This window comes from Panthera tigris, chromosome C2 (genome assembly GCF_018350195.1).
Source record: "Panthera tigris isolate Pti1 chromosome C2, P.tigris_Pti1_mat1.1, whole genome shotgun sequence".
Classification (NCBI taxonomy): domain Eukaryota; kingdom Metazoa; phylum Chordata; class Mammalia; order Carnivora; family Felidae; genus Panthera; species Panthera tigris.
In genome coordinates, this window is record NC_056668.1 from 45581585 (window position 1) to 45609576 (window position 27992).

Sequence of the window (27992 nt, forward strand, 5' to 3'; positions counted from 1 at the left end):
TTGTGAAAAACCAATTTAAAATTTAATTGTTGAAAAGATTTTTATAGAGCCAGTGAGGCTCTTTAAAGAAGTTGTTTCTTCCAAAGAACAAAGCCAGGTAAATGACATTCAAATTTCAATGATACATTTATTGGAGTTGTACCTTTTCTACCACACTGGATTAAAGAAGTTTGTCAAAAGTACGGTTTTGTTACTTTCTGAGACATCTACTTCATCTGCCATTCTTTCCTCCATGTGCCTCTGTAATACACATGGCCAACCAACTTCCTGAAACAGGGAGGTCTCACATCGTTAGGTAAGGACAGTTGTAAAGACAGCTGCTGTAGAACCATTCCCAGGCTGCTGACTGAGAGCAACAGAAGCTGCCTAGCACATAAATGTTTGCTCCTCCTCTTCTCATACGTATGTAACAGATGGTCCATTCTCAATTCTGGAAAGGCACTAGACTACCTGGATCAAGCATTCTGTCCAGAGGGATAACACCAGATTTTCCTTTTCCTCATCTGTAGGAAGTCTCAGGTTCTTGACAGAAACAGCTGGATGGCCCCAAATTTGCTTCAGTGCATCCATATGTGATAAAGGAAAGCGAAGTCCATGAGACTGAAAAAGGACAAACCATTTAGGTAAAAAATGTACTTTCATAAAAAAAACTTCTATAGTTATCAGTACATCATTTTTGATAACCTTAAAATTAGGTAACCTACAGAACTGGCCAATTCCCATATAAAAATTTAGACTTTATGAAAGGCATCCTAGTTTATATAATAGTCTTTTGCACTGCTTCATATTTATTACATTACACATTTCCTTCAAGGCTGCAAGTCCCAGCTAGTATCTTTTAAAGCTGGTATATGTACATCACAGAACTGTCTGGCTTCATCATCCCCATGCAAGGGCTTTGTCAATTGTGTGAAACGTTAAGTCCATGCTGCGATCATAAAAAAGCACATCACCCATAAATCAAAGGTAACACGTTCTTCCCAGCCACCACCAAATCACAGGAAAGACATTTTAGGTTGGAACGGACCTCTGTTTCCTCATTTCCCATCATGTGTGTCTCTCTCCTGTTCTTTAAGGAATGATAGATGTAAATCATCTTTTCCTGAGTTTCGTCCTTTAAAAGAAAAAAGGGGAGGGGTGGGTTAAGTTGTCAACAATAAAATAGGAGGTGACTACTAGGAGTGTTTTCCAATAATGAAATTCAACACCCAGAATACTGTAAAGAATCTTTTTGACACAAAATGATTATATACAAGGTATATATTATAATCAGATTACTATTTGTATATAACAAATAGGCACTTTTTAAAGAGTGTAGCTGGTAGAACATCATCAGAAATGGGGTTTAATTAAAAAACAAATGTTTACATATCAACTTATCAATGAAACACGTTTGTTCCTTTGATCCTAACAGCACAGTTTTATGTCAGAATTTGACATTCCCAGTTATAGATAAGCTGACAATTTATGAACACCATGGAGCAAATATTACCAGCCACAGGAGCTATAAAAACTTCCAATTACAGTAGCCTCCCAAATAGTCCCAACTTCCCTTCCTATCCATCCTACACGGGGGTTTATCATCCTAATCAGAACCCTCACTCATTCCTGGTCACCTCTTACATCAGGGACAAAGACCTTGGCCTGATACAGAATGTCTCAAACTGATTATCAGAATAACTAGGATTTTTTTTTTTTTTTAAATAGGAATACAAGAGTGTATACTTCTGAGGTTTTTTTTCCTGTGTGTTTTATAAATCAGTCCTCTCCAGGTCTGGCCATGATGGCTGTGACAGTCTGGTTACAGACACACCTAGCTGCCCCACACTCTCATCCCCCTCCAATCATTTATGGAGTACCTATCAAGATAGCGAATTAAAAGGAAGAGGGGGAAGTCATAGGGCAGGGGATGGTGTCCAGGGAGCTTTACTAATAAATACAGAAGCTCCAACCCAGAGCAGATGAAGCCCAGGAATTTAAAACTTCTAAAACTTTTCCAGTTGGGGCACCTGGGTGGCTCAGGCATTTGTGCCTCCGACTCTTGATTTCAGCTCAGCTCATGATCTCACAACAGTGAGATCAAGCCCTGAATCAGCATGCCCAGCATGGAGCCTGCTTAAGATTCTCCTCCTCTCTCTTTGCCCCTCCCCCACTGGCACTCACTCTCCAAAAAAAAAAAAAATTCCAATAGAGTCAAGGATCAGTTAGCCGGTTTTGGCAACCATAGGATTAGGTGACAAGGTTACGGAATGTCAACTTTCTTCTCCATGATCTACAAGATAGAGATTTTTTGAGAAGAAACCTTCACAAAGCCATATGTAATGATAGATTTGGACAACATTCAGGAGGGGAGAGGGACTGAGGGAGGTGCATGAACAAGGGTCTGCAGTTATCTGAGCAAGAGCAGTATGGCCTGAGACCAGGCAATAATCCCCACATGAGGGGAATAAAGGAGAATCTGTGGGGATGAGGGCAAGCCCCAAACGTCCAACAGGCAGGCCTCTCTGGCCCAGTGAGATGTAAGCACCATCTGATTGATGTAAAGCCAGGGCACAAAGTTATGAGGACAGATGCATGAGGGGTAAAGGCAGGGGCCGTTTGTTAATTTGATAACCTGAGGCCCGTGACAGAAATGTTCTGAGAAAACAGGAAACCTCCTCCCCTCTGTATACTCACAGACTGATCCTGATGCAGCCCTACTGTGAGGATGGTGTGGTCTTTAAACTGCAGTCTCACTGTGCTGTCCAACCTTGGTAACTGTCCACCTAGAAGACCCACAGGGAGAAAGACAACCTTCACAAGAGGAAACCCAGGCTGAATCTTGTCTGTGGGTAAAATCTAAGTGTGGGGTACCCTCCAACTCAAGTATTGGCTTACCCTATATCTATAATGATACTGAAATATAGTTTACATCCTTATGGAGCTCATTCTTCCAGTGCAGATGTTTAACAGATCAGTAACGATAGATGGTTAAGCATATTAAATAGATGTATACAATACCATGGAAGCATGACAGCTGTCACAATAGGGCCACCGTGCCTTCTGCACACAACACTCCCTTCCCCAGTTTCTGTCCTCTGCCTCTTGCTCTACACGTGGACCCTGAAAGGACTGCGTTCAAACCGCACCATCTCACCAACTAGTTGTATAATCATAGCAAATTATTCTATCCATGTAGGTCAAGCATAAGATCATAAAAGCCAGCTAATAAAATTCACAGAAATAAAAAAATAGTCCTTTCCCAAGTTAGATTTAACTTAGTGAAAAAGTAGCCACTAAAAACAGACTAATCTTACAGGGTCATCTGGTTCAAGAGTCTCGAAAGAACAGAGCCTTATGGACGATAATGGCTAAGACAAGGAAAACCTTAGAGAAGATATTCCGTGCCATAAGCTGATACTCAGAAAATGGTTCTATAAAGATGAAATACATGCTGAAAAAAATCTGTTTTGAATAGGACCAAACTAATTCTAAACTTCCCCTAAAGACTGTACTAAAAATATAAATTGAATCAATGTTAGAGGCAACCTTATAGACTATTTCAGTGGTTCTCAACTATGATAAATAAGGTTTTAATAAAAATTAGTAAAAATGAGACTCTTACTCCATGGAGAAAGCACCAAGCAGCCCGAGATTGGGCCTGGAGCTCACAGCCACGTGTCGGTGCTCTGCTGAACACAGTCCCCCTGAACACCAACAGTAAGCAAGGCCCCTCCTCTGTGAGAGAGCCAGACTAAAACAGGACCGCTCCACAATCATGTCAGAACTCAGGCAAAAGCAAGAACTTTGTCCAAACCTCCAAAAGGACCACAGGTCCCCATCCTGCTAATCTGGGAAGCAGATCCCATTTTACTAATTCCAACTTCAGCTTCCTTTCACTTCTCCTGCCTATAGAAGACCCAATTAGACTCCCTATTTTCTGACAGCATCCAACTCCGAGCAAAGCCCCACTCTCTTAACCCTCCTAAAAAATCACCTAACCAGAGCCCAAATCCTATAAAGCCTTCCAACACTCTTTTACTGAGATGCCCCACAACCCTCAACAGTGTGTGGTCTTCCCAGTTGCAACCTAAACCCATTTGTCCCCCTGCAGGAGTGCCATACTGATGATACGCTATCACCATCTATCCACAAGTGTTAGGTCATTTGCAGCCTAAACCTGTCCCAAAGTAGTCACATGGGACTTAGGGAAAGTTGGTGACCACCTTGGGCATTCTTAAATTTCACCTGCTGGTGGCAACATTTTACCCATCCCTGAGTTCATCTTGTTGGAATTAGTTCAGTGTTCAAGTTATTAAAACTTCCTGAAGATGATGAGTACCAGAGGACCCATAAATACACCTATTTTTCACCCACAATCACAGGGCTCTTTCTCCCCAACATGCTGGGAGGCAGGATGCCTAAAGGCACAGCATGTCCTATCCAAACATAACACGCCAAAGACAGATCCAGATCCACCTTACCAGCTTCTTGGGGCACCTGGGTGGCTCATTGGTTAAGTGATGGACTTACGATTTTGGCTCAGGTCATAATCTCACGCTTCGTGAGATGGAGCCCTACATTGGGCTCTGCACTGACAGCATGGAGCCTGCCTGGGATTTTCTCTCTCCCTCTCTCTCAAATAAACTTTAAGATGCTTCTTACTTTCCATCTTCCCAAAGAGGAGCCCACCCAGGAAAGCCTCAAAATATGCCACATCAGCCCAACCACCTAGAAGAAAAGCAAAAGCTCCACCTGGCGTTGAAAACTCTGATCCGTCTCCCATATGGTAAGGGGGGAGTCTGTTCATAACAAAATCCTTCTTCATGTCTGCTGAAAGCAGCTCTTTGGTGCCCTCCAGGCGGTCTGCAAGGGTCCTCAGAAAGCCACTTAATCTTGTTGCAACCGCTGTGGCTTCCACCTGCTGGAAAGAGAAGTGAGTGCTGGCCCAAACTCCAACAAGACTTACTGCCCAGGTCCTGGTCTCCAAAGTAGTACACTGAGCATAATCACCCAGTACAGACGAAGATCCATGACGCTTCTGGGGGTATGGGGCAGGGGACAACCAGTGTGTTTAAGAATACCCCATTATTTCCTTGTAACCACTATTCATCATAAGCTGCCTTTTGTTAGCCAAAACAAGATCAATTGTCAGGATTTTGCCTAGAAAGAGGGATCCCTAGAAATATGGTGCAGTCTCAGCTCTGCCTTTAGGAAAGCCAACTCATCATCCTGAGGTGACTGCTTCAGACAGTGAAAGTAACCTTTGCTCAACTTAGCACTAATTCAGTCACCTGAAAACTAGCCTAACAGTGCTGCTGTTTCAAACATAAAACAAGGATGCAGAGGAAAGCCAGGAATACCCAAGTACCCCAAGGATCTCCTGTGGGTCTCTCCTAACTAATCATGTGCAATCAATCTATGGCTCTCCTAGCCACATGTCTTACTTATTCAACCACTTATTCAGCCAGCGTCCTCACAGCGCCTGCTACTGCCGCCGTGACATATGGAAAGAGGGCTGTCTGCACAACACCCTAGGCTCTTTGGGTCCCACGTCCCGTGCGGCACGACCCTCCTCTGCAAACCTCCCAGCTCTGCCGTCAGCCCAGGAGACAAGCTTGACTCCTGTGGGAGGAAGGATCCTGGGGTCCCTCCGAGGGGGACAACGGCTTCCGCCGGCCTGGGCTGCCACTCCCCCCACCCGCCTTCACTCCTCACCAGAAGCAGCTGCCGGGGTATGCCAGCCCGGAACTCCAGATCTTCCTTTGCGGTGTCAAACACAAGCCCCGACATGGCGTCCAAAAGGAAATCTCCCCATGAACTGCAACATGCACCAAAAAAGAAAACAGACCACACACGGAATTTACAAAAAACACTGATTTCGAGAGTAAATCCCAAAGCTACAAAGGGCATTCCAACTTCCTTCCCTTCCCCAGGCATCGTGAGTTTAATTAATTTGACATTACTCAGCACAAAAAACTTTAAAAGACCTTCATCAATCACACATCTTCTCTCCCCCGCCTTTCCCAGACACTCACGTGGAAAGTTAAAAGTGGGAAGCGAGACTTTATTCACAATTTTTCCTAAAGATACCACACAATCATATACAGTCTAAGTGGGAAGTTCAAGGGACCAATATTTTATAATGTCTTCAACTATAACACAAGTGTCTATGAGAGGAGCTTTGTAGGAGATTTTAACAATTATAGGACATAAAAAATGTTTATGTTCAAAAACTACAAAAGAAATACATTTAGGGTAACCGTAAGATCCCTAGACTGTGTAATCATCTGAACTGTTACACGCTACATTTTCCTTTTTCCCTTGTAATAGAGGGGCACTCTTCCCCAGTAAAATATCCAACATCAACAATTTTAAAATAGTCAACTTGCAACTTGTTGAAACTCTAGCAGTGGTTTACTGGGATAGAAGGGTAGAATCCAATGGCCAAAAATAACATTTAGGGATGAGCATCGGTGTTCAATTACCTGTGCTTTCTCTGGGGCATTTACCACTGGCTCACTCCCAAATGTGTGCCACTGTAAGAAATGCTCTGTGGGGTTGCTCTCTTTAAACATTTCTTAGCTGTTTAAAATTTTCCTCAGTGTCACCAGATTTCAAATTGCTGGCTACGCGCAAAATGGAAATTCACAGTATGACTTTTGCTTTTCACCCACTAAGCAAAATTAACACTTTTATGCTTCCCTTCCGGAAAAGTGGCAAACGAAGACAAAAGCCACATCAGAGACACTTTCCCTAAGATGTCCACCCTTTGGCATCTTCACCACTTTATAACTTCACGTTACACCCAACCTCACAGATCTGACTGCGTGAACCTCCTCCTGGAGATTTTTCACCAGCACAAAAATAAGCTCCTTTTGCAAGGCCATAGGTGAAATCATGTGGCAGTAGCTCATGAAGAGATTAACTGCAGCTAACCAGAGCTCTGTGCTCTTTTCAGAGTCAGAATGGATGTTGGGCCTTTCCAGAATTTGAGGTTAATAACTCTCGAGGGGCTCACTTTGGTAAAATAGCCAAACCAACCTGCTGCTGTCCCACAGAGGTCCCAAAAATTCCCAAAAAAGCTACCCTTAAGAGGTGTTAGGAAAAGGCCCTGAAATCCTCACCCTGCCACAGTGCCTTCAAGAGTACTAGGACCAAAGCACAGGGACATCTCTGGGGAGCAATGGTTCATGAGTTAAATTTGTCCCATTCTAGCCCCAGCACCACCGATAAAGGCTCAGGTCAGAGTCTGACCTACACACGTCAGTCATGGTGTCCATCCACATCCCCAGCTGACCAAAGACATGGGTGGGACCCAGGGAAGAGCCCACTAGCTCTTCACTCTTGGAACTAGGAAACAGTTTAGCAAAAGTAAAAGCTATTAAGTCCACTGAGATACAGGGAGGTCAGACAAGAAACCTAATACTGGCTTATGGTGAGTCAATGTTATGAGTGAACAGAAGATGAGGAAAGACAACAAAGTACGTGAAAAACCAATTACTAGGAAACCAGTCGGGGCCAGTAAGTGAAATGCAGAAGACAGAGAATCACAGAAAGGGGGATGAGCTGAGTAACATTAATGGCGGGACACCAGAAGCTACATGGACATTCATGGTGCCAAACTGGCTGTCAAGGCCCAGAGGTACTTTGTACCCACACTGAACTTCAGGTTCTGGCCTCCCTGTGGCTGGCTCTTTCCACTTCCTACAATCTCATTCCCTCAATTGTCCCCGCTCTTCTTAAGCTGGCCTTGGTGACTTTCTGTTCCCGGCCATGCCCAAGAATCTGCCTAGCCACAGTGACAAAGGCATTTTTCATAAGCTTTGGCCTTCTATTTGTGGGCAAGGACGGCACTAACTTTAGGCCAGGCTCCTGCAAGTTCCTCTGAGCAGCCTCTTAAACGCAGGGGTTAATTTCACCCAGAAAACCCAGATGAGGAAGTAGAAGTACCTTACTAACTTGTTTTGCAAGTTATGGCTTTGAAGGTAGGAGGGGACTTGGCTGTCCGTCAGGACTAGAATGCCTCTCCTACTTTGACCTTCTGACCCACCTCTACTTACTCATCCTTTGAGACTCACTCAGCTTGGGTGTCAAGTCATTTCTGAAGCCTTCCTAGATGCCCCAGCTTGGCAAAATGCATTCCTCTATGCTGCAAGAGTTCCCCCTGCAGACCCATGATGGAATCTGCCCCGACTTCCAGACTGCAAGTTCTCTCAAAGACCCTTCAGTAACAGGCCTGCATTCCCAGCAACTAGCACAGCGGCTGGTGCCTGCAGGCTGCGATACAGTAATGACTTTCAAGGAGGTCTGGACTACTAGCAAGGTCGCTGCTGTTCAGAAATCACTCACAGGGAGGGCGCTTCTGCCCGGGTCCTGTGAGGAGGCACTCACCGAAATGGAACACAGTTTTAATTAGAACTGTTTTCAGCACATGTGAGTTTAGGTCTTACTGTTCCAGACTTCCTCTCCTACATAACTTCATGAACTTTTATAAAAGACAGAAACCTTAAAAGAGATCCAGAGGTTTCAGTGGACACGAGGGTTTCTGTTTGGGGTGATGAAATGTTTTGGAAACAGATAGTGGTGATGCTTACACAACAGTGTGAATGTAATTATTGTCACCAAATTGTACACTTAAAAATGGTTACAGTGGCATATACTACGTTGTAAATATTTTACTGCAATAAAAGATTTTTAAAAAGGGACAGACTACCAGTCCAGCCTGGCATCTTTAACACTGCCACACCCACAACTATGGTTCTTTCATCCCAAATTTTCGAGTCTTCGTTGGGTAAATCCCAATGTTCATGGCGTTCCCAGAAGGAATCCCCGACGGGGCGATGGCAGGGAGAAGACTCTAAAGGAGTATGGAGTTAGCAAGGAAGCCTGAATGAAACCCCTGAGATTGGATAAGGAGGACAGTAGTGGCCAACTCCCTCATTCCCTTCTGTGTGTGGTTGCCCCGGGCCACAACTTGAGCTGCCCTGGGACACGAGGCTGAGAAGAGGGTCATACTTGTTCTGGTAGGTGCTGATGGTCACGTGAGTAGAGTGGGCCAGACCTGGAGGAGTGTCCGCTTGATGAATAGTCCCTCTGGGGAAGTACAGGAAATCACCCGGCTAAAGGAAGAAAAAGAAAAGGGAGGAGGGAGTTAATAAGGAGGAGATCTTCTCAATCCTTTGTCTTGAAGAAACAAAAATAGGCTCTGAGTTTCAGTTCTCCCTTCTAGAAACCTTCTACTTACTGATTCATGGGGTGGTCTGTATGCTGGGCTCCTGGGGTCCCATTAGTCTAGCTTCACTGTGCCTGTGAGTCTGTCACTGTGAACCCCAGTCCTGAGAGGCTTTCAGTACCCGAAGTCCCCTTCTTTATTCACAGCCAAGACCAGTTACACTTGAAACTGCCCCATCCCAATCCAGGGATCAAGCAGGTGACCTCCTGTGTCTGGGAAGCCTGCACCCTTCCTCTCCACCCTCTGAAGGGTCCAGCAGTCAAGAGTAGAAGCGTTAGAGTCATACAGACGTTGCCATTTACTGGCGAGGAACCTCAGAAAATTATTTAACCCACCAAAGTCTCAGTTCCTTCACCTGTAAAATGGAGGCAATGGCCCAAAATTCACAGACTTATTTTCAGGATTAAAGGAGATGCCATATCCAGAGCTCTTGGAACAGTGATAGGCAGATGGTTGTACCGTAAGTACTATTTTACCTGCCACTCCCCCATCAACCATCAGGAAGTTTGTGAGCTCTTCCAGGGAGGGTCGAGGTCCATCGTGTGTCCTCCAGAACCTGAACTCCCAAAGCATCAGGTGTATAATAGAGGCTCAATGAATGTTTGGATGACTAGATGAAAAACCATGTAACCCTTCCCTTGAACCTAAAAACTAGATGGAACTGAAGATCAGTCCCTCTCTTGGGCAGGTGAGCCGCCTCCATCCTGTCCTAGGACTCGCCCAAGCCAGGGGATAGAAATATCCTTCCTAAATCACTCCTGAAGCTACTTCCTCCCCAATCCCACCCAGACGAGAAACATTCCATATAGCAGTTGCCTAAGGAGGAGAGGCAATCCTGATAGCCGCTTGCCTCCCATCGGCAACACGGGAAGCAGTCTGACTCTGGTTAAGAGCCCAGGAGGTGTGATTCAAGAGACAGGAGACAAAAAGACAAACAAACCAAAAACCCTTTCCTTAACGCTAAGATTTTCCTTTGAAAGAAACAGTATACAATTAAATATATTCATAAGGGCTCTCTTAGGGGCTCATTCACCCTGAACGACACCAAACTGACAGGGAAATTACCACTTGAAGCAAATGCTTGACTCACAATTACAGCTATCATTTGCTCAGTGTCTCTGCACCACCCTCCAAATGAGACCTTCATTCATTCATTCATTCATTCATTCATTTATTCATCCCACAAACATTTGGTTAACCCCTCTCCATCCTCCTCCCACGCCAGGCAAGATGCGAGGCACCGGGGTTAGAGCATTAAACAAAGACCTGCCCCTTTGTAGTTCATTTGAGATGAGAGCAAACATTTAAGAAGAGAGAAGAGACAATGAATACAAGAAAAACACTCGAGTGGGGCGAGGCAGAAAATAAAGCAGTAAATAATGTCAAGCAGTGGTAAGTGCAATGAAGACAAAGAAGCAGAAGACAGACATGAATGATGCATATGGAGGTGGTGGGCAGGGTGTGCCTGGGGTAAGAGATGCCACTGTTATCCAGGATGGGCGCTAAAACCTCACTCTGCTAGACTGACATTTCAATTGAGACTTTAGAGAATGAGCAAACTAGCCAAGTGACTACCTGGGCCAAAAGGATTCCAGGCAGGGGGAAGAGCAAGGGCAAAGGTCCTGAGGTTAAAAATGTGCTTGGGTCCATGTGGCAGGAGAGCAGTGAGGGTGGAAATGATGGGAAGTGAAGTGAGAAGGCAGCAGAGGGGCTGGATTACAGGACCTTCTGGCCTGTTTTAAACACTTTGGCTTTTATTCTGGATTTAATAGAAAGCTACTGTAGATCTGGGCAAAGGGTACAATGGATCTCAAAAGATCATTATGGTCATGTCAGAAAAGCCTGCAAAGGGGATACCAGATACGAGGCTTTTGTATAAATCCACATCTAAGGGTTTTATCCTGAACAAGCAGGAAAATGTGTCACATTTACAGGAAAGAAGGCTGGGGACAGCAGGAAATGGGAGTTTGCTTTGCAGAATACTAAGTTTGTGGCACCTTTTATCTTTCCAGTAGAGACATTAAGTAGGCAGTTGGATAGGAGTTTAGAGATGTGGGCTAAAGACAGGACATAGCATTGCAAATACATCAGTCTAAAGGGAATTTATTTAAAAAATTTTTTTTAATGTTTATTTGTGACAGAGAGAGAGAGAGAGAGACAGTGTGAGTGGGGGAGGGGCAGAGAGACAGGGAGACACAGAATCTGAAGCAGGCTCCAGGCTCTGAGCTGTCAGCGCAGAGCCCGATGCGGGGCTCGAACTCATGAACTGTGAGATCATGACCTGAGCCGAAGTCGGACGCTTACCGAGTGAGCCACCCAGGGGCCCCAATTTATTTATTTTTAAATGTTTTATTTTTGAGAGAGAGCAAGTGGGGAGTTGCAGAGAGGGAGGGGACAGAGGATCCAAAGCAGGCTCCTCACTGACAGCAGAGAGCTAGATGCGGGGTTTGAACCCACAAACCGTGAGGTCATGACCTGAGCTGAAGTCTCAGCCCCTCTAGAGGGAATTTAAAACCATGGGAGTGGGTATGGATTGAGGAAAGAGGTCCAGGAAATAAACCCTGGCACCCTAACTTTCAGAGGTGCAAAGACTGAAGATAAAACAGCCAAAGAGAATAAAGAGGAACAGCCAGTAAGCAGGAAAGAGAAGCGAAAGAGGCTGGCATCCTAGCACCCCAGTGAGGAAGGTGGGAGTGAACCACTGTGTCCAATGAGGCTGACAGGAGGCTGTTAAGATGGGGACTGAGAGGGGGGCACCTGGGTGGTTCAGTCGGTTAAGCGTCCAACTTCGGCTCAGGTCACGATCTCATGGTTTGTGGGTTCAAGCCCCATCAGGCTCTACACTAACAATGCGAAGCCTCCTTGGGATTCTCTCCCTCTCCTTCTCTCTCTGCCCCTCCCCTGATCATGCTCTCTATCTCTAGCTCAGAATAAATACAACTTTAAAAAAAGGAATGATGGGAACTCGGGAGGCAAGCACTGTACTTGACAACGTGGTGGCCCCTGGTAACCTTGGGGAGACTGGTCCTGGAGCAAGTCTGGGGGCGGGAGCCTCCTGGGAGGTGTTCCCAGGAGCAGGAGAGAAGACTGGGCAGGGTCCCTGAAGATGTCTGTGGCCTAATCCCCGGCATCTATGAATATAGATGATATGAACAGGCTGTGAATGGAATTAAAGTTGCTGAGAGGGAAATTATTCTGGATTATCCGGGCAGGTATGACATAATCACAAGGATCCCTAAAAGTAGAAGATGGTACAGGAGGAGAGAACCAAAGAGATGTCAGCATGAGAAAGACTGGGCTCTATGTTCCTGGCTTTGCAGATGGAGGAAGGGCTGTGAGCCAAAGAATGCAGGAGGTCTCTAAAAGCTAGAAAAAGCATGGAAATGGATTCTCCCCTAGAGTCTCTGGAAGGAACAGTCTTGCCAATACCTGATTTCAGCCAAGGAAAACCAAATCCCTTCTGGACTGATGAACCGCAGAACTAAATGTGTGTTGTTTTAAGCCACTGAATTTGCAGGAATTTGTGGTAATTTGATAAGCAGTAATAAATGTACTGACATACAGCCGTCTCTTCCAAGGAGTTTCATTGTAAAGGAGGCATCAAAACCTATCCTTCCAGGGCACCTGGATGGCTCAGTTGGTTAAGCATCCGACTTTGGCTCAGGTCATGTTCTCACAGTTCTTGAGTTTAACCCCCACATCAGGCTCTGCGCTGACAGCTCAGAGACTGGAGCCTGCTTCAGATTCTGTGTCTCCCTCTCTCTCTGCCCCTCCCCGCTCACACTCTGTCTCTCTCAAAAATAAACAAATATTAAAAAAAACAAAAAACAAAAAACTTCAGTTCTTACAACCTACAAAGGTAAATATTATGCTCTCATTTTCAATAAAGGAGAAACTGAGACTGACATAAACAACTTGCCCAAGAACACATAGCTCTTAAGCGACCACAGCTACATTCAAAGCCAGGTGTGTCAGGCCCCAAAACCACAGAGTGGTGCTTCCATCACAGGGGTGGTCTTCATCCCAAGACCCCAGGTGTGATGACCTTCGTCGTGGCCTTCATGCCCACCCCACCCAGAATGACTCAGCTTTTCTGTTTCATATACTAAGCATTTATGCCAAGATTTCATTTGAGGATCTTCGGTGGTTTAAAATTCACATGTATATAAATGTGCAATTGAGAAAAAACCTTACGGTACCTGATGCTTGCCTTTCTCCTCCTAGGAGACTCAGGGCTGCTCTTAATGAATGGAGATCCTCATGAGTGTGACCAATGGGCATCCCTCCATGACATCCCGGCCTCTCAGCACCGCCTCACAGAACCCACATCATCTATACCTGAAGACCACTATAAAGACTAACTTTCTTGGGCAGGACCAGTTGGCTGTCATCAAGCTAAGGAACTCAGCCTGGGCCTCAGAGACCATGGATAGCTTAATCTTTCCCTAAAAATAATCAACCAAGAGCCTATTAAACATGCTTCATGGAGAGCAAGGGTTGGTGAACTCTTTTTGTAAAGGGCTCCATGGTAAACATTGGTTCATGGGCCATGTGGTCTCTGTGGCAACCAGCCAACTCTATGGGTGCAATGTGAATGGAGCCCTAGACAATAAATAAGGAATACATATGGTTGTGTGCCGGTAAACTTTATAAAAACAGGCAGCAGGCCATTATTTCTGGCCCATGTGCCATGGTCTGCTGACTGCTGACCAAGAACTTAAAAAAATGATACCTTTATTGTGTCTATTCAAATCTCCTGTAATATAAGCACACATCAAAAAAGGAGATTGCTTCTCCTAGGTACAGGCAGGCAGGAAAACTTTTTAAAATCAGAAAGGTCCATAAGGCATTGAGTAATTATAACTAGTGATAAATTCAAGACACAAGAAATGCAAAAACAGTAACTATATACATCAAGTTGGTAGAATCTCTGGAATGGTTTGAGCTAACTATGGTATCTTAATTCAATATGTAAAGTTGAATTAAGGACCTATTCTCATCCCTCCAAGATTTTTTTCTCAGCAATCTCACCTGCTAGGGATTGGCTACGAGTCCACCCAGGCTAACTGCTCAAAGACAGACTCTTTCTGTAGCAAGATGCCGGCGAGCCTGCCGCCATGATCAAGCCACCTGGCTTCCTGGAGGAAGATTCCTTAAGACCTTTCATTATTACTATTCTTCTGGTGGCTACACATGCAGGGGGAGGGAGGGGGAGTGCAGAGAGGGTCTACTGTACAATCAGGAGGAGAGTGGGTCATGCTAGCATTCTACCAACAAAAAAACTAAGAAGCCCCCGGCTGTGCTCTGCCTGAGCAAGCTACAGCCCAGTCCTGACTGCTCTCTTAGATTTGGTGAAGCTGCCCCAGGCCAAACCTTCCACTTCTAAGTCAGTAGTCACCGAGCTCATAATCCATTCCTGTGGAACTTGGGTTATATTTGAAGACAGGTTGTTTGGAAAATGAATGTAACATTTCCTCAGCTCAGTTCTACACACGCAAACACCAAGTCTCCTTTACAAGCTGCACGTGCTCGAGTGAGAGCCACCCTCCCCCCTCCCACGCTCTTGCGCGTATTCTGAGGACCATCACACAAACACTAAACCCCAGACCTGAACTTGTCTCACGAGCAGCTCCCGTGATAGAGGTCCCGTACCTTCAACGTGAACTCATGTGTCGGCCTCCCAATCCTGTCCTCGGCCTCCACGCTGTACTCTCGTGCCAGGGGCACAGTGGGGTGGTAAAGGCACCAGTGTTTCTCTCCCTCCAGCTGCAGGATGAAAACCTACAGAGAGCCACAGGACCTGGGAATGTCAGCTTCCGGACAACTCATGAGGCAAAGCGGTTTAGGGTATTAGCCCCGCCAAGGGCTTCGATGAATTACACATTCCAGATGGAAAATAAAAATGAGAGATTAGTGTTGCATTTCACTCTACACTTGAATAAAAGTTGCCACTACTGCTTTTCACTTTTAAAAAAACAGGTCATCATGAACCTTGATACTGGAAGGATATTCATTCTTTTCAGTGTAATAAAGCCTCACTGGGCTCTTTATGTCCCACTATCTCCTTCCTTTAAGTCTTCTATCAGACAACAAAGCCCATAATCTCTGAGGGAAAAGCCAAGTTTTAGAAATTACTCATGGTGCCTAAAATCCTGAATATCATCCTTGGCAGATAGGAAAACATCAAGTTTTTTATTCTTCATTCAGTCAAAGATATCTTAAAGCTCTGTTTAAAATATTAAAAACAAAATCAAAAACTTTTGGGAAATGTATTGCTATCAAATTGCCTTCAGAGGGGGGAAAAAGGAGACTTTTTACTAATAACTGTATTAGTATAAAAATAAAAGTACAAAATGCCCAAGCCAAAGAGTTACCTTTTTTGGCAGCCACATGAGAGTGAAGCAACACTTGTCAAGGTGCCAGTGTTTAAGTGAGACCATGACCTTCATTCAAGCTGCCCCAAGATTTTCACAAATGGAAAAAATTATCCATTTTTGGCAGCTCCAGAAAAAGGACAAAATGAAAGCAGATGTAAAGATTACTTGTGACCTCACTTTATTAAAACCCTTATGCTGTGAAATTACAGAAAAAGCCACTCATGCTTTTCTGTGGACAGATTCAGTAAATACCTGTTTTGTAGGGATATGTAGCTCTTTACATTAGTAAGGCTGGAAACCATCTCTCCTGTTTGAGAATGAGCAGGAAGCCAGTTTGGTGGGATTAATTTGGCCCAACATCTAGGTGAGGTCAGGATCTCTAAGACCACACAGCAAGAAGGGCAGAGAGCTGAACTGAACCCTGACAGCTAACCCAGGCCCCAAGAGAACAATTTTCTTCCTCTTACCTCGACATCATCATAATGGGGTGGGAGGCCCTGGGATCCTGCAGGGGTTATGTATACATTCGAGCCAACCAAGGAGCCAAAGTAGCATTCTAGCTTCTCCTGGATCCTCCAAAGCTCATCCTGAAAAAGAAAGGAGGATAGGAGAAGAGGTGAAAAGTATATTAGAAATAAGAGGAAAGACACATTCTTACTCACTTAGCAAGTCTTTATGCTGCAGCTATTATGTTCCACATACCCAAGAATTCAGCAGTGAAAGAGCCAACGCCTGTGCCCTGGAGAATCTTCCATCCTGGTGCAGACCAGCACAGACAAACGAGAAACTGGCAAAGCAGGCAATCAAGAGTCATGCAGGATTTTAAGCAGGACAATGACATGATCTAATTTATGTTAAAAAAAAATTTTTTTTTAATCTTTATTCACTTTTGAGAGACAGAGCCTGAGTGGAGGAAGGGCACAGAGAGAGGGGAGACACAGAATCTCAAGCAGGCTCCAGGCTCTGAGCTGTCAGCACAGAGCCCGACGTGGGGCTTGAACCCACGAACCATGAAATCATGACCTGAGCCGAAGTCGGACGCTTACCAACTGAGCCACTCAGGTGCCCCCTACTTTACATTTTTAAAAGCTCACTCTGGCTGGTATGTGGAGAATGGCCTGGAGAAAAGCAAGAGAGATCGGTCTGGAAGCTACTAAGGCAGTCGCCCAGGCCAGAGATGACCAGGGTGGTGGGGGAGAAGCAGAGAGGGGCAGATGCACCCTGGAAGCAGCACTGGCAGGGCCTGGGAGGCACCAAGTACAGTGGGCTGGTAGAAGGGGAAGACTATTCAAACCCTCCTGGCTTTGGATGGGCAATTAGTGCCTGGTTCCACTTATTGAAATAGTAAAGACTTATTAGAGAACAAGTTTTTTTGCAGGGGTGAAAGGGGAGATGTGTGCAGGCAGAGTTATACATTGGTTCCAGAGAGAGACAGACACAGAGAGAGAGAGAATATGAATCCTGATTTTCCCAAGCAGATGAGAAGGGAAGCCACATGGTTATTAGCACTTTCTCTATTCCAAGCCCTGTTTCTAAGGGCTTTTACATATACTGGTTATATATGTCCCCAACAACCCTGTCTCTCTCATAAGGTGAGCACTATCATCCTTCCTGGTTTACAGATGAGGAAACTGAAGCATGAGAACACACAGCTACTAGATGACGTGGCCAGGATTTAAATCCAGGCAGCCTGGCTTGAGCACTTTAACCATGGCTCCATATTGCCTCTTTTGGAATTATCTTAAGGAAAACACAGGTCACCTACAAGGACTCTAATGGACATTCAAGACCCCAAGTCTCAAGTGTATGAACGTACAGTGCCTGACACACAACAGACACTAAAATGTTTTTTTTTTTTTTAATTTATTTATTTGTCTATTTTTGAGAGAAAGAATGCATGAGCATGAGTGTGCCCACAATCAGGGGAAGGGCAGAGGGACAATCCCAAGCTGGCTCCACTCTGGCAGCGGCAGCCCCATGTGGGACTCGAACTCACAAACCATGAGATCATGACCTAAGCTGAAACCAAGAGTTGGACACTTAGCCAATTGAGCCACTCTGGTGCCCCGCTAAAATGCATTTTTAAAAATTTGGTGAATAAACCAATAACCACAGCTTAGGAATCAATCCTACCATTTGACTGAAAAAGGACCTACAGTATTAAAAGTTTCAAGTGGAAAAGAATTAGGTCAGTATAAAAAAAGCTTTGGGAGACATCTTTATAAAGACTACTGGGCTACTCTATTTATAGATCTCAAGGGTTCTACTTAACACAGGAAGAATAATTTAATGGCTTCTGAATAGCTCCAAAGAGTTAAGAGAGCTCCCAAGAAGCCTAATTTATACCAGGGAGGGGCCAGCAGGACCTGGTTCTGTAATTACATTTATACGGTGACTGAAACCATTAGAAAACCAAAGCTTCTCTTTCTAATGGCTTGAGAGGTATCTCAGGACCATGTAGGTGACTTTATGGTTCCCAGCCCAAGCATCTGGGTCTATAATTGATACGTATATGTCTCCTTTCTTGTTAAAGGTTACAAAAATCCTAGCAATTGCACAATTTTCCTATTTCTCCTGAACCTTTAGCTTCTGAATCTGCCAAGTATAGCCTAGTAGAAAGAGATCAGGACAAAGCACCTCAATCCAAGATGCAGTTACAAACTAAATGACTTTCGCTTCTTTATTTGTAAAACGAGGACTCCACCTCCTTCCCCCAAGGTTGTTGGGGAACAGCATAAAACAACTTACCTGCAAACTTATTTACATTGCCTCACCAACACTGACTCAGGCACAAACAAGGCTCTTTTGAAACCAGTCTTCTTTAATTCAGGACTCGCAACTATGCCTGGAGCTGCCCAGGAGGGCCCCAGAGCAGCGAAAAGGGAAGGTGGCAGCCTCTCCCCTTGCTGGGGACAACCTCCTCTCTCCACTGACCTACTCACAAAATCGAAACTGAATGCAACTGCTAAGACCAGAGAAGCTCACGGGTACACCTAGAGAAAAGCAAAAACACACACACCAAAGCCCTACTACATTTCAAATAACATCTTTAAAAGTATGGTATGAAACTGCCTCAAATTTGGAGTCGGAAGTGCTTACTTAGCAGTTACGAAAAAGTCACATCTCTGAACCTGTTTTTTTTTTCACATGTAAGATGCAGACCACAATGAATGCTCTATTTTAAACGTCTGTTAGAAGGTTCAAGTGAACACGTGTATTTGGTAAACTCACCCAGACCTTTGACATATGGATTACCCAAAGCAGGAGTGGAAACAACTTATGGCTTTCTGATTCCTCCTTATTCACCTCCAGACCAACTAGAATAATAAGTTGTGCACATACTGAGACCCCAAAAAACAAGGCACTAACTGTCCACTTAACAGTCTCCCAACCTAGCTACTGACAAACCATCTCTAGACTTTTTCAATCCTGATATTAACATGCACATTCCTAAATATACAACACTAGTCCTTCTCAGAAAATATTTAGAACCCAGATTCTACTATAAGAGGATGAGCTCCCACAGCTCCTATAGGTCTCTCTACTGGTGGAAAGAGAAAAGGCAGGGTGCAACCCAGTCTATCCTGGGAGCTGAGTTTAGACTGAGAAAGCTCATCCTTCCCACTTTTATAAACCTGGCCAAAGAACAGAGTCAATGGGGCAAAGCAAGTACAAGTGTTTGGCCCACCTGGAATCAGAGAGGAGAAATGTACAGGACTTAAGAGATGAGCAGAGAAAAGCCAAAAATAATTCTAATGTACAGATATGACAGCCACTAAGGACACCACACATATGCCAAATAATAACTTTGTACTGGTTTGTGACCCAATCACATACAATCAACTTCACTGACCTTTTATGTTCATAGTTATTAGATGTCTAAAACACATTTTTTAAAGTTTTTATTTTTTTTCAATATATGAAATTTATTGTCAAATTGGTTTCCATACAACACCCAGTGCTCATCTCAAAAGGTGCCCTCCTCCACCTTTTGGGATGAGCACTGAGTGTTTTATGGAAACCAATTTGACAATAAACTTCATATATTGAAAAAAAAAAAAAAAAAAAAAAAAGGTGCCCTCCTCAATACCCATCACCCACCCTCCTCGCCCTCCCACCCCCCATCAACCCTCAGTTTGTTTTCAGGTTTTAAGAGTCTCTTATGCTTTGGCTCTCTCCCACTCTAACCTGTTTTTTTTTTCCTTCCCCTCCCCCATGGGTTTCTATTAAGTTTCTCAGGATCCACATAAGAGTGAAAACATATGGTATCTGTCTTTCTCAGTATGGCTTATTTCACTTAGCATCACACTCTCCAGTTCCATCCACGTTGCTACAAAGGGCCATATTTCATTCTTTCTCATTGCCACGTAGTACTCCATTGCGTATATAAACCACAATGTCTTTATCCATTCATCAGTTGATGGACATTTAGGCTCTTTCCATAATTTGGCTATTGTTGGGGCGCCTGGGTGGCTCAGTCGGTTAAGCGGCTGACTTCGGCTCGGGTCATGATCTCGCAGTCCGTGAGTTCGAGCCCCGCGTCGGGCTCTGTGCTGACAGCTCAGAGCCTGGAGCCTGTTTCAGATTCTGTGTCTCCCTCTCTCTCTGCCCCTCCCCCACTCATGCTCTGTCTCTCTCTGTCTCAAAAATAAATAAACGTTAAAAAAAATTAAATAAAAAAATAATTTGGCTATTGTTGAGAGTGCTGCTATAAACATTGGGATACAAGTGCCCCTATGCATCAGTACTCCTGTATCCCTTGGGTAAATTCCTAGCAGTGCTACTGCTGGGTAATAGAGTACGTCTATTTTTAATTTTTTGAGGAACCTCCACACTGTTCTCCAGAGTGGCTGCACCAGTTTGCATTCCCACCAACAGTGCAAGAGGGTTCCCATTTCTCCACATCCTCTCCAGCATCTATAGTCTCCTGATTTGTTCATTTTGGCCACTCTGACTGGCGTGAGGTGATATCTGAGTGTGGTAAAACACACATTTTAAGAAGTGTTGCTTCTAACCAAGAGAAGAGTCAAGGACTAGCTAAGAGAGAAGCACTGTGGTGTCCACATTTCCTGAACACAAATCATGACTTGGTCTGGCAAGTGATTTATAAGTTCTTTTTGGGTGTTTGGGCCAAAAGGTTGGCAACCTAGGGACATTTCAACTTCTTATGATTGCATGAGATGGAATATCTGAAATTAGGACTTGTACTGAAACATCTAAGAGTACTTACCCTTTCTCCAGAGCAGAAACAGGTTCAAGATCCTTTATGTAGACAGCAAAATACATTCACTAGATTTGGCCAATGGGCTCTAACAAAGCAACTGAGTTCAATCATAGGAAACATTACTGGTAACTGATGACAAAGTCCCAGGAGCCATCACACAGCCAGAATCCTCAACATGGAGCCTTAGGAACCACTCTCCTTCTCCTCCCATGCTGCCATTTTGGTTCAGCCATGGATCACAAAAGGGAATTTCTGAACTCAGAATACTCCCTCAATCCTTCTGGGCCACCTGTCATGTAAAGATTTCAAACCTCTACAGAAGCAGATAAGCTATGACTGCATTTTATAAAGCAGAAACTGAGCAGAAAGGAGGCCAAGTATTTCTCAAATGTTAACCACTGATACAGAATAAAAAGTTAGCCAGTCTCCCAGACTTGCAAATCACAGCTACCCTCCATCTATGACTGTCTCCCCAGGAACAGTTCTAAGACCCAGCTCCTCAATGCCACCTAAGCAGCTGTTAATAAGGGTGAAGTCTCTTTCTTGAACATGCATCCGGTCCTTGATCCGGTCACAGCTGTAAAGCCTCTACTTAGCTAGAATGTCAGCAGTAAAGGGAAGTAACTTCAAGAAGAAAATGATCACCTCGACACTATCACGCCTTATATTATAATGACATTTAATTATAATTTAATTTATAATGACCAAATAGAAAGGTCTACCATATACCAAAACATAAAAGAGCCCACAGAACACGCTCCTGAAGGGGTAATAATTTATAAACTTGCAATAGAGTTTTTGCAGTGTGATGACATCTAATCATGTCCACCTGAGCTGTCGGGAGATTCCAATGGTTTAGCCAAAAGATAACACAGGGTCTCCTAATTTGGAATGCATTTAAAGAGCAAACAGGAGGTATCTCTTCTCAGACTGGCAGGTTCATCACAGGTTCACCCCTGAGCTGACCTGTGGCCAAATGTTAGCACTTTAATACATTTAACGATTCCATAATAGGGAGAACCTGTTACCTTAAATCTCTGAGGTTGGTGAAACTGAATTGTTGCCCTTTTCTGATCAAAATCTTTTCTCAGTTGAAGAAAGTGCACTTTGCCATCTTTATTTAAAACCTTCTTCTTCCCATTGACACACCGGCAGACATTTATGTCTCTTCCATAGTACATACCCCGGCTGCATAGACTCTTCAGATCTGACAGCCTGAACAGGGACCGGTAATATGTAGCCACTGCAGGGTCATCTCTCTGAATGAGAAGGGGCTTCTTCTCCCAGAATTCCCTGAAAAAAGTCTCTGTCTTGATGGGCGAGATTAAACTTTCAAACAGATCACTGGGGCTTTCAAAATTTAAAATAGAGGAGGGTCCACCAGCTGCCTCTATCTTCACCTGCTTGCAGGGAACAGACCCCTCTTCCTTCCCATTCCCTGTGGGCTTTGCTTTCTTCGGCATCGTTCTGTCTTCAAGACAAAGCAGTGACGAGGTGCACCTACCAGAGAACAAAGCACACGTGGTTAGGTTCACCAGGAGTTCTAGCAGTGGCAGATGGCACGCACACAACTCGTGTGACCATGCCACCTTCATGAGCACTTGTAAGTCAAAGCCCTTTCCTCCAGGATGGGATACAGCCTTAATCCAACACCACATCATCCAAGAGAGGATTCAGCCTCAAACACCACTCAGATTACATATTCATCTAAAGGAAAGCATTTTTTTTTTCTCGGGCATAGGCACTAAATCGTTAAAGTCACCATTTGTTTGTTAGGAGGTATAATGATCCCAAATTAAATGGTTCAGCCACCTAAGCAGTTCCTAGTCACAGTTTTAGCCTGTGGCCGTTGACACAGCAGTCTAAAATCTTGACTTTGGCTTCAATCAGCACCAGGTCCCAAATCTAATTAGACGCACTCTTGAGTTACAGGCACTCGCCTCGAGAACTACCAACAGGGGCTCACCGCCAGGTGCTCCTTACCACAGCACCACCCCCAACTGTTAGGAAGGCAGCCCAGGTGCCCTGGGCCAGTGTCACCTGGTGGCTGGAACAAGAACCTGCTGCTCCCAAGTCTTCCTCACCACATGAACCTCCGCACTTTTGATTCCCAGCTTTTTCCTGAAAACTGCTACTTTATGAGAAAACCCGCCCCCATTAAAAAAACCAAACGAGTTCGAGACTACAAAGTAAAGGCTAAAGACAGTTATGCCCCATTTTTAAAAAGCTTTAACTTTTAAACTAAGACACAATACCAACATCACCTAGACATCGCCTTCTAGAACTGCCTTCTGCATTTCTAACAAGCTCCCGGGTAACAATGCTTTTGCTGGTCCATGGGACACATCTGAGGAGTGACAATCCCAAGCCCTGCCAAGCCTCTCTCAGAACTGTCCCCAAACCACAACTACTGTCACACTTAAAATAATGCAGGTGTTCTTCACCTGGGGTTCAAGAATGGTATTTCAAATTACATGAATTTTCAGAAACTGTAAGATCCTATTTCAAACTGTGTGTCTACATCTCTCTATATAAATATATATTTGGGTGCGGGCACATTGTGCTCACCTGATTCTTAAAGAAGGGCTAAGAACCACTGCACTTACAAAGAACGATTTTTCCCAGAGACCAATAACTTATTTATAGATATCACAGTTTTCTATTTTGTACTGCTAGCAAAATTTTAAGAACACTGTTTTCTGCCCTTTTGTTACTATAACTAAGCTGTATTTCAGCTACACTGTGGACTAAGTAGAATTAGTGGTCTGGCCTGGCAAGTAAGCACCTGGAACACTGTGTTACACATTGCAACAATTTACAAATGAACCTTTGGAATGCAACCCAAATATAAACTGAACAATTCAGGAAGTGGAAACATCAAAATATACAACTCTAGTGCCCTCATTTTAGCTGCTAAACTTTTGTACAGCTCAGATCAAGTGCCTTTGGTAGGTCACATAGGACAGAAGTGGAAAACAAGTACAAATGGATGGACAGCGGTGGAAAACAAGTACAAACTGATGGACAGAGGTGGAAAACAAGTACAAACTGATGGACGGAGGTGGAAAACAAGTACAAACTGACCCTAAAAGCTTGCACTGGAGGACTGAAGGCTTAAGCTAAGAAAAAAACAAACTTTGGTGTTGGCTATGTCACCAATGAGACATTTTCTGAAAATGTTCTGCACACCTTTTAAGCTTCCCAGCCAGTGTGATTTTTCAATTAAAGAATCAAGCCTTCCATGAACAAAAGTATTGCTAATACTTGGAACACAGATGTGATGCAGAAATGCAAGGAGACATGAAGACACAGTAAAAAGCACAGCTCGGAGACATGAAGACACAGTAAAAAGCACAGCTCGTGCAGAAGAGTTACCAGCCATCCTTTGAAAGGCCCAACTATAGCTAAGGTCTGAGAACTCAGATTTCAGAAGCATTCCACCACCTTTAACTGATAAGAGTGACTCACTCTGCCTTAATTGTTTGCACAATGTGGTTTATAATGAACACCTGTTTTCCTTCTCAGAGTCTGGAATTTTGGTAGGTGCCAGGCAGAGGGTGCCTATGTGGTCAGTCCCCAATAAAAACCCTGAGTTCTGAGTGTCTGATGAGCTTCTCTGGCTGGCAACATTTCACACGAGTTGTCACAACTAGTTGCTGGGCCAATTAAGCACCTGGTCTTTTGCTATAATAAATCAGCAAGTCCTAGTAGATCACTGAACGGAGGGATGGTCTTAGAGATCCCCCCAACACATTGCTATTTTTAAAGTGTTAAATTGGGAGCACCTGGGTGGCTCAGTTGGTTAAGCATCTGACTTCAGCTCAGGTCATGATCTGCTAATGAGTTCGAACCCAGCATCGAGCTCTGTGCTGTCAGCATGGAGCCCGCTTAGGATCCTCTTTCCCCCCACTCTGCCCCTCCCCTGCTTGCACTCACTCTCTCTCTCTCAAAAATAAGTAAACATTAAAAAAAAAAAGTGTTAAATTGGTTCAGAAGGTTTGTTACCATTAAGGTACCCTATAATGAAAACATAATTTCATATTCAGCCACACATCTCTTATCTCTCACAATTGGTCAGTTTAAAATTTATTTAAGGGATGTGGACAGCAGGAAGATGCTGCTGAAAGGCCTTTCTTTAAGCCTACCTAAGCCAAAAAAAATCACTTAAAGCATTTTTCCTATCTACGATCACTAACATAATAAACCCAGCACTGCATAACAAATGTTTTTGTTAGAATCTATATTTCACTATTTATACTGCCAAAAGTTGCATCATTTCTTGTCTGCCTTCATATTGAAATGATTTAAGGTTCAGTTAATTGGAACCTGGCTTAGAGATTACTGGGCAAATAAACTATTTCTCTGATTCTCACACTACCCATATTGTAAGACAACCATTCTTTTTAATAGCTTTGGGGAGTGGAGAACAGATGACATACCCTATCACATTAAACATGTAAAAATCTTAGTATGCATCACAATTTCAGAAAAAGTAAAAAAGCATATCTTAGAATCTAAGAAATTTAGGGGCACCCGGGTGGCTCAGCAGTTGAGTATCTGACTTCAGCTCAGGTCATGATCTCACACAGCTCGTGACTTCAAGCCCCACGTAGAGCTCTGTGCTGATAGCTCAGAGCCTGGAGGCTGCTTCAGATCCTGTGTCTCCCTCTCTCTCTGCCCCTCTCCCACTCGCTTGCTCACTCTCTCACACACACAAATATAAACATTAAAAAAATTGTTTTCTAAAGTATCTAAGAAATATAGTAATGAGACAAGGAAAACCTTTGTCTAGAAAAGTAAAGCCAATACCGTCCAGCCCAGAAACCTCACAGACCACCCAAACAGAAGTTTAGAGTAAATATTTTTATAAAGCTACAGGAAAAAAAGCAGCCTTTAAAAAAGCAATTAGTGGCTTTTAAAAAAAGCAACTGGCCTGGGTAGTTCAGTGTTCCACTTCAGCTCAGGTATGATCTCACTTGCGTGAGTTCGAGCCCTATGTCGGGTTCTGTGCTGACAGCTCAGAGCCTGGAGCCTGCTTCTGATTCTGTCTCTCTCTCTCTCTCTCTCTCTCTCTGCCCCTCACCCACTCACACTCTGTCTCTCTCTTTCAAAAATAAACAAACATTAACTTTAAAAAAAAAAAGCAATTGGTATCATTTAACAATTTATACAAATATCAAATCATGGTATACACCTGAAACTGTTATATATCTATTATTCCAATTTTTAAAAAAACAAATGTTTCCAATCTGAGTTGACTATAAGCATTAGTGTAAAAAGAGTCACGGTTCATATTTTACTAGCTGCCCACAGATTAAAAAAAAAACAAAACACCAACTGATCTGAACTTTGAAGGATTAAAACTCTACAATAAAATCCACTGATATCCATTCTACAGCCAATAAATATAAACCGAGCCTTTATATCCTTAAGTGTCCTAACCTTCTTTTCTGTAGTAATATTCACCAACAAAAAGTCAACACAGCTTCGTCTGGGGAACAGCCATCTGCACGGTCCCAGAGCCTAGCACAGAACGGGGCACATAGGTCCCCAAGAAATGTTTGCTGAATGAATTATCCTCCTTTTTCATCGTCTGTATATATTAGAGAAAAATCCTCAAAAGCCTTACACAAAACAGAGTTGGGAGGAAAAGTTTATTCAAAGGGGATAATTCTGATGGCAGCTGTAGCTTGGGTATTCAACCGCACTGTCAGAGCTGAAAGGCAAATTAGCCTGCAGTGGTTATTACCAACCAGAGGGAGGTATGTCTCTACAGTCTTCAGAGCAGTGCTTTTTACTGTGTAGTCACCAGAAATACTTGTTCACCTGCACATTTCTGGGCTCCCTATCAAGCCTACTAGATTAAGCACTTCTTGTGCTGGGTCCTAAAAATCTACATTAACACAGGAAATATTCCACTGGAATTTTAGATCCATTAACATTAGTCAAACTCTGCTCAATTAAACACACACACCTGACAGAAATATTACCTGTAAGGAGGTTGCCTCGGCTGACCTAAAATATTTTTTTTAGGTTTATTTGTTTATTGAGGGAGAGAGGGAGAGAGAGAATCGCAAGCAGGCTCCACACTGTCAGCATGGAGCCAAATGGGGGGCTTGAACCCACTAACCCTGGGATCATAAACTGGGCCAAAACCAAGAGTCAGATGCTTAACCCACTGAGCAACCCAGCCCACCCTGACCTAAAATATTCCTTTTCTGCCTAACAGAAATGTTCATCCGGAGGGAAAACTCGTTCTCCTGTTGACCTAATGCTGTGATTGGCAGTTACCCTTTTAGTCCTATTTTAAAAAGAAAATAGATTACAACACCTCCGTGTCTTGTGGTAAGCACGATGTTACGAAGGATGAGGCCAGAGAGGCAAAAACTATCCAAGCGATGGTGGCAGAGGCTGGATAAGTCAGGCTCCTCCATTTAAACGTGAGTCCAGAGGGAAATCAACGGCCTGGCGCCGAATTTACAGCTCATCAGTGGACTCCCAGGCCCCTGCTTCCTGAACACGCAGTGAGCAAGACACGAACCTGTTGGACAACCCACTGTCGGGCTGCCGAACTAGTAACACTTGCTGAGTGAACTGGCAGAGGGGTCTGTAATTTTAAAGTCAGGCTGGGACCAGACAGCCGCGACGCCCCCGCCCCGTAGCCCGGGCTGCAGGGCTCCCAGCAGTAAAGCCTGTCTCTTAGGCCCGACCTGACGCCAGAGGCACAACCCACGTGGAGGCCGCGCTCCCCGGCGGGCGTCACCCTCCCCGCGGAGCCTCCAAACTTTCCGCGCGCTCGTCCCAGTCTCCAGACCACCGGCGGCCCACGTGGGCCACTCAGGGTGCTCAAGCCATTCGTGACCCTACTCCCGCATCCGGGCAGCAGCAGACCCGGCGTGTCCTCCCTGCCCCGGTCCCCGGGATCATGGACCGCGTCGGCGCGCGTCCCCGGTCCCAAAAGCACCAGCGCCCCCAGGCCGCCCCGGCCGCTCTGAGGGTCCCGGGGACTGGGCTCTCAGGCCACCCGCCAGGCCCTACCCGCACCAGCTCTCGGAGGCCCAACAGGACGTGCACGACCCCGCCCCCGGCGGCGCGGGGTAGCCGGCGAACACCGCTCCACTCACCCTGCACGGCCTGTTGCGCGCGGCCGCGAGCGGGCGGGGCAGCGGCTGGGGGC

The 27992-nt window shown here is 44.5% G+C and overlaps 1 protein-coding gene and 1 long non-coding RNA gene across 6 annotated transcripts; both read right to left on the reverse strand.

The window, feature by feature from the left end:
* Positions 1–21: 21 nt before the first annotated feature.
* RIOX2 (ribosomal oxygenase 2) lies at positions 22–27984 on the reverse strand. Of its 5 annotated transcripts, none has more exons than XM_042998383.1 (10): positions 27940–27984; positions 21844–22315; positions 16059–16178; positions 14867–14995; positions 8998–9101; positions 5698–5800; positions 4735–4903; positions 2677–2765; positions 1028–1114; positions 22–600 (listed from the first exon to the last, which is right to left on the reverse strand). In XM_042998383.1, the coding sequence occupies exons 2-10, from the start codon at positions 22276–22278 to the stop codon at positions 442–444; spliced, it is 1395 nt and encodes a 464-aa protein (XP_042854317.1). In that variant the 5' UTR covers positions 22279–22315; positions 27940–27984; the 3' UTR covers positions 22–441. The 5 variants fall into 5 exon arrangements, with proteins under 5 accessions (XP_042854317.1, XP_042854316.1, XP_042854318.1 ...); XM_042998382.1 differs by lacking the exon at positions 27940–27984 and adding an exon at positions 27860–27929; XM_042998384.1 differs by lacking the exon at positions 27940–27984 and adding an exon at positions 27854–27926 and having other exon boundaries at positions 4735–4900.
* Positions 15017–16045, reverse strand: LOC122241934. The gene is made up of 3 exons (XR_006222028.1): positions 15844–16045; positions 15589–15715; positions 15017–15080 (listed from the first exon to the last, which is right to left on the reverse strand). It is a non-coding gene; the product is annotated as an uncharacterized LOC122241934 (long non-coding RNA).
* Positions 27985–27992: the final 8 nt, after the last annotated feature.

Coding starts and splice junctions, on each gene's coding strand:
- RIOX2 (XM_042998383.1), bottom strand. CDS start 22,278: ATGCCGAAGAAAGCAAAGCCCACAGGGAATGGGAAGGAAGAGGGGTCT. Junction 2,766..4,734: donor ATCAGAGTTTTCAACGCCAG/GTGGAGCTTTTG, acceptor TGGGTCTTCTAG/GTGGACAGTTACCAAGGTTG. Junction 1,115..2,676: donor GGCTGCATCAGGATCAGTCT/GTGAGTATACAG, acceptor TTTCTTTTAAAG/GACGAAACTCAGGAAAAGAT.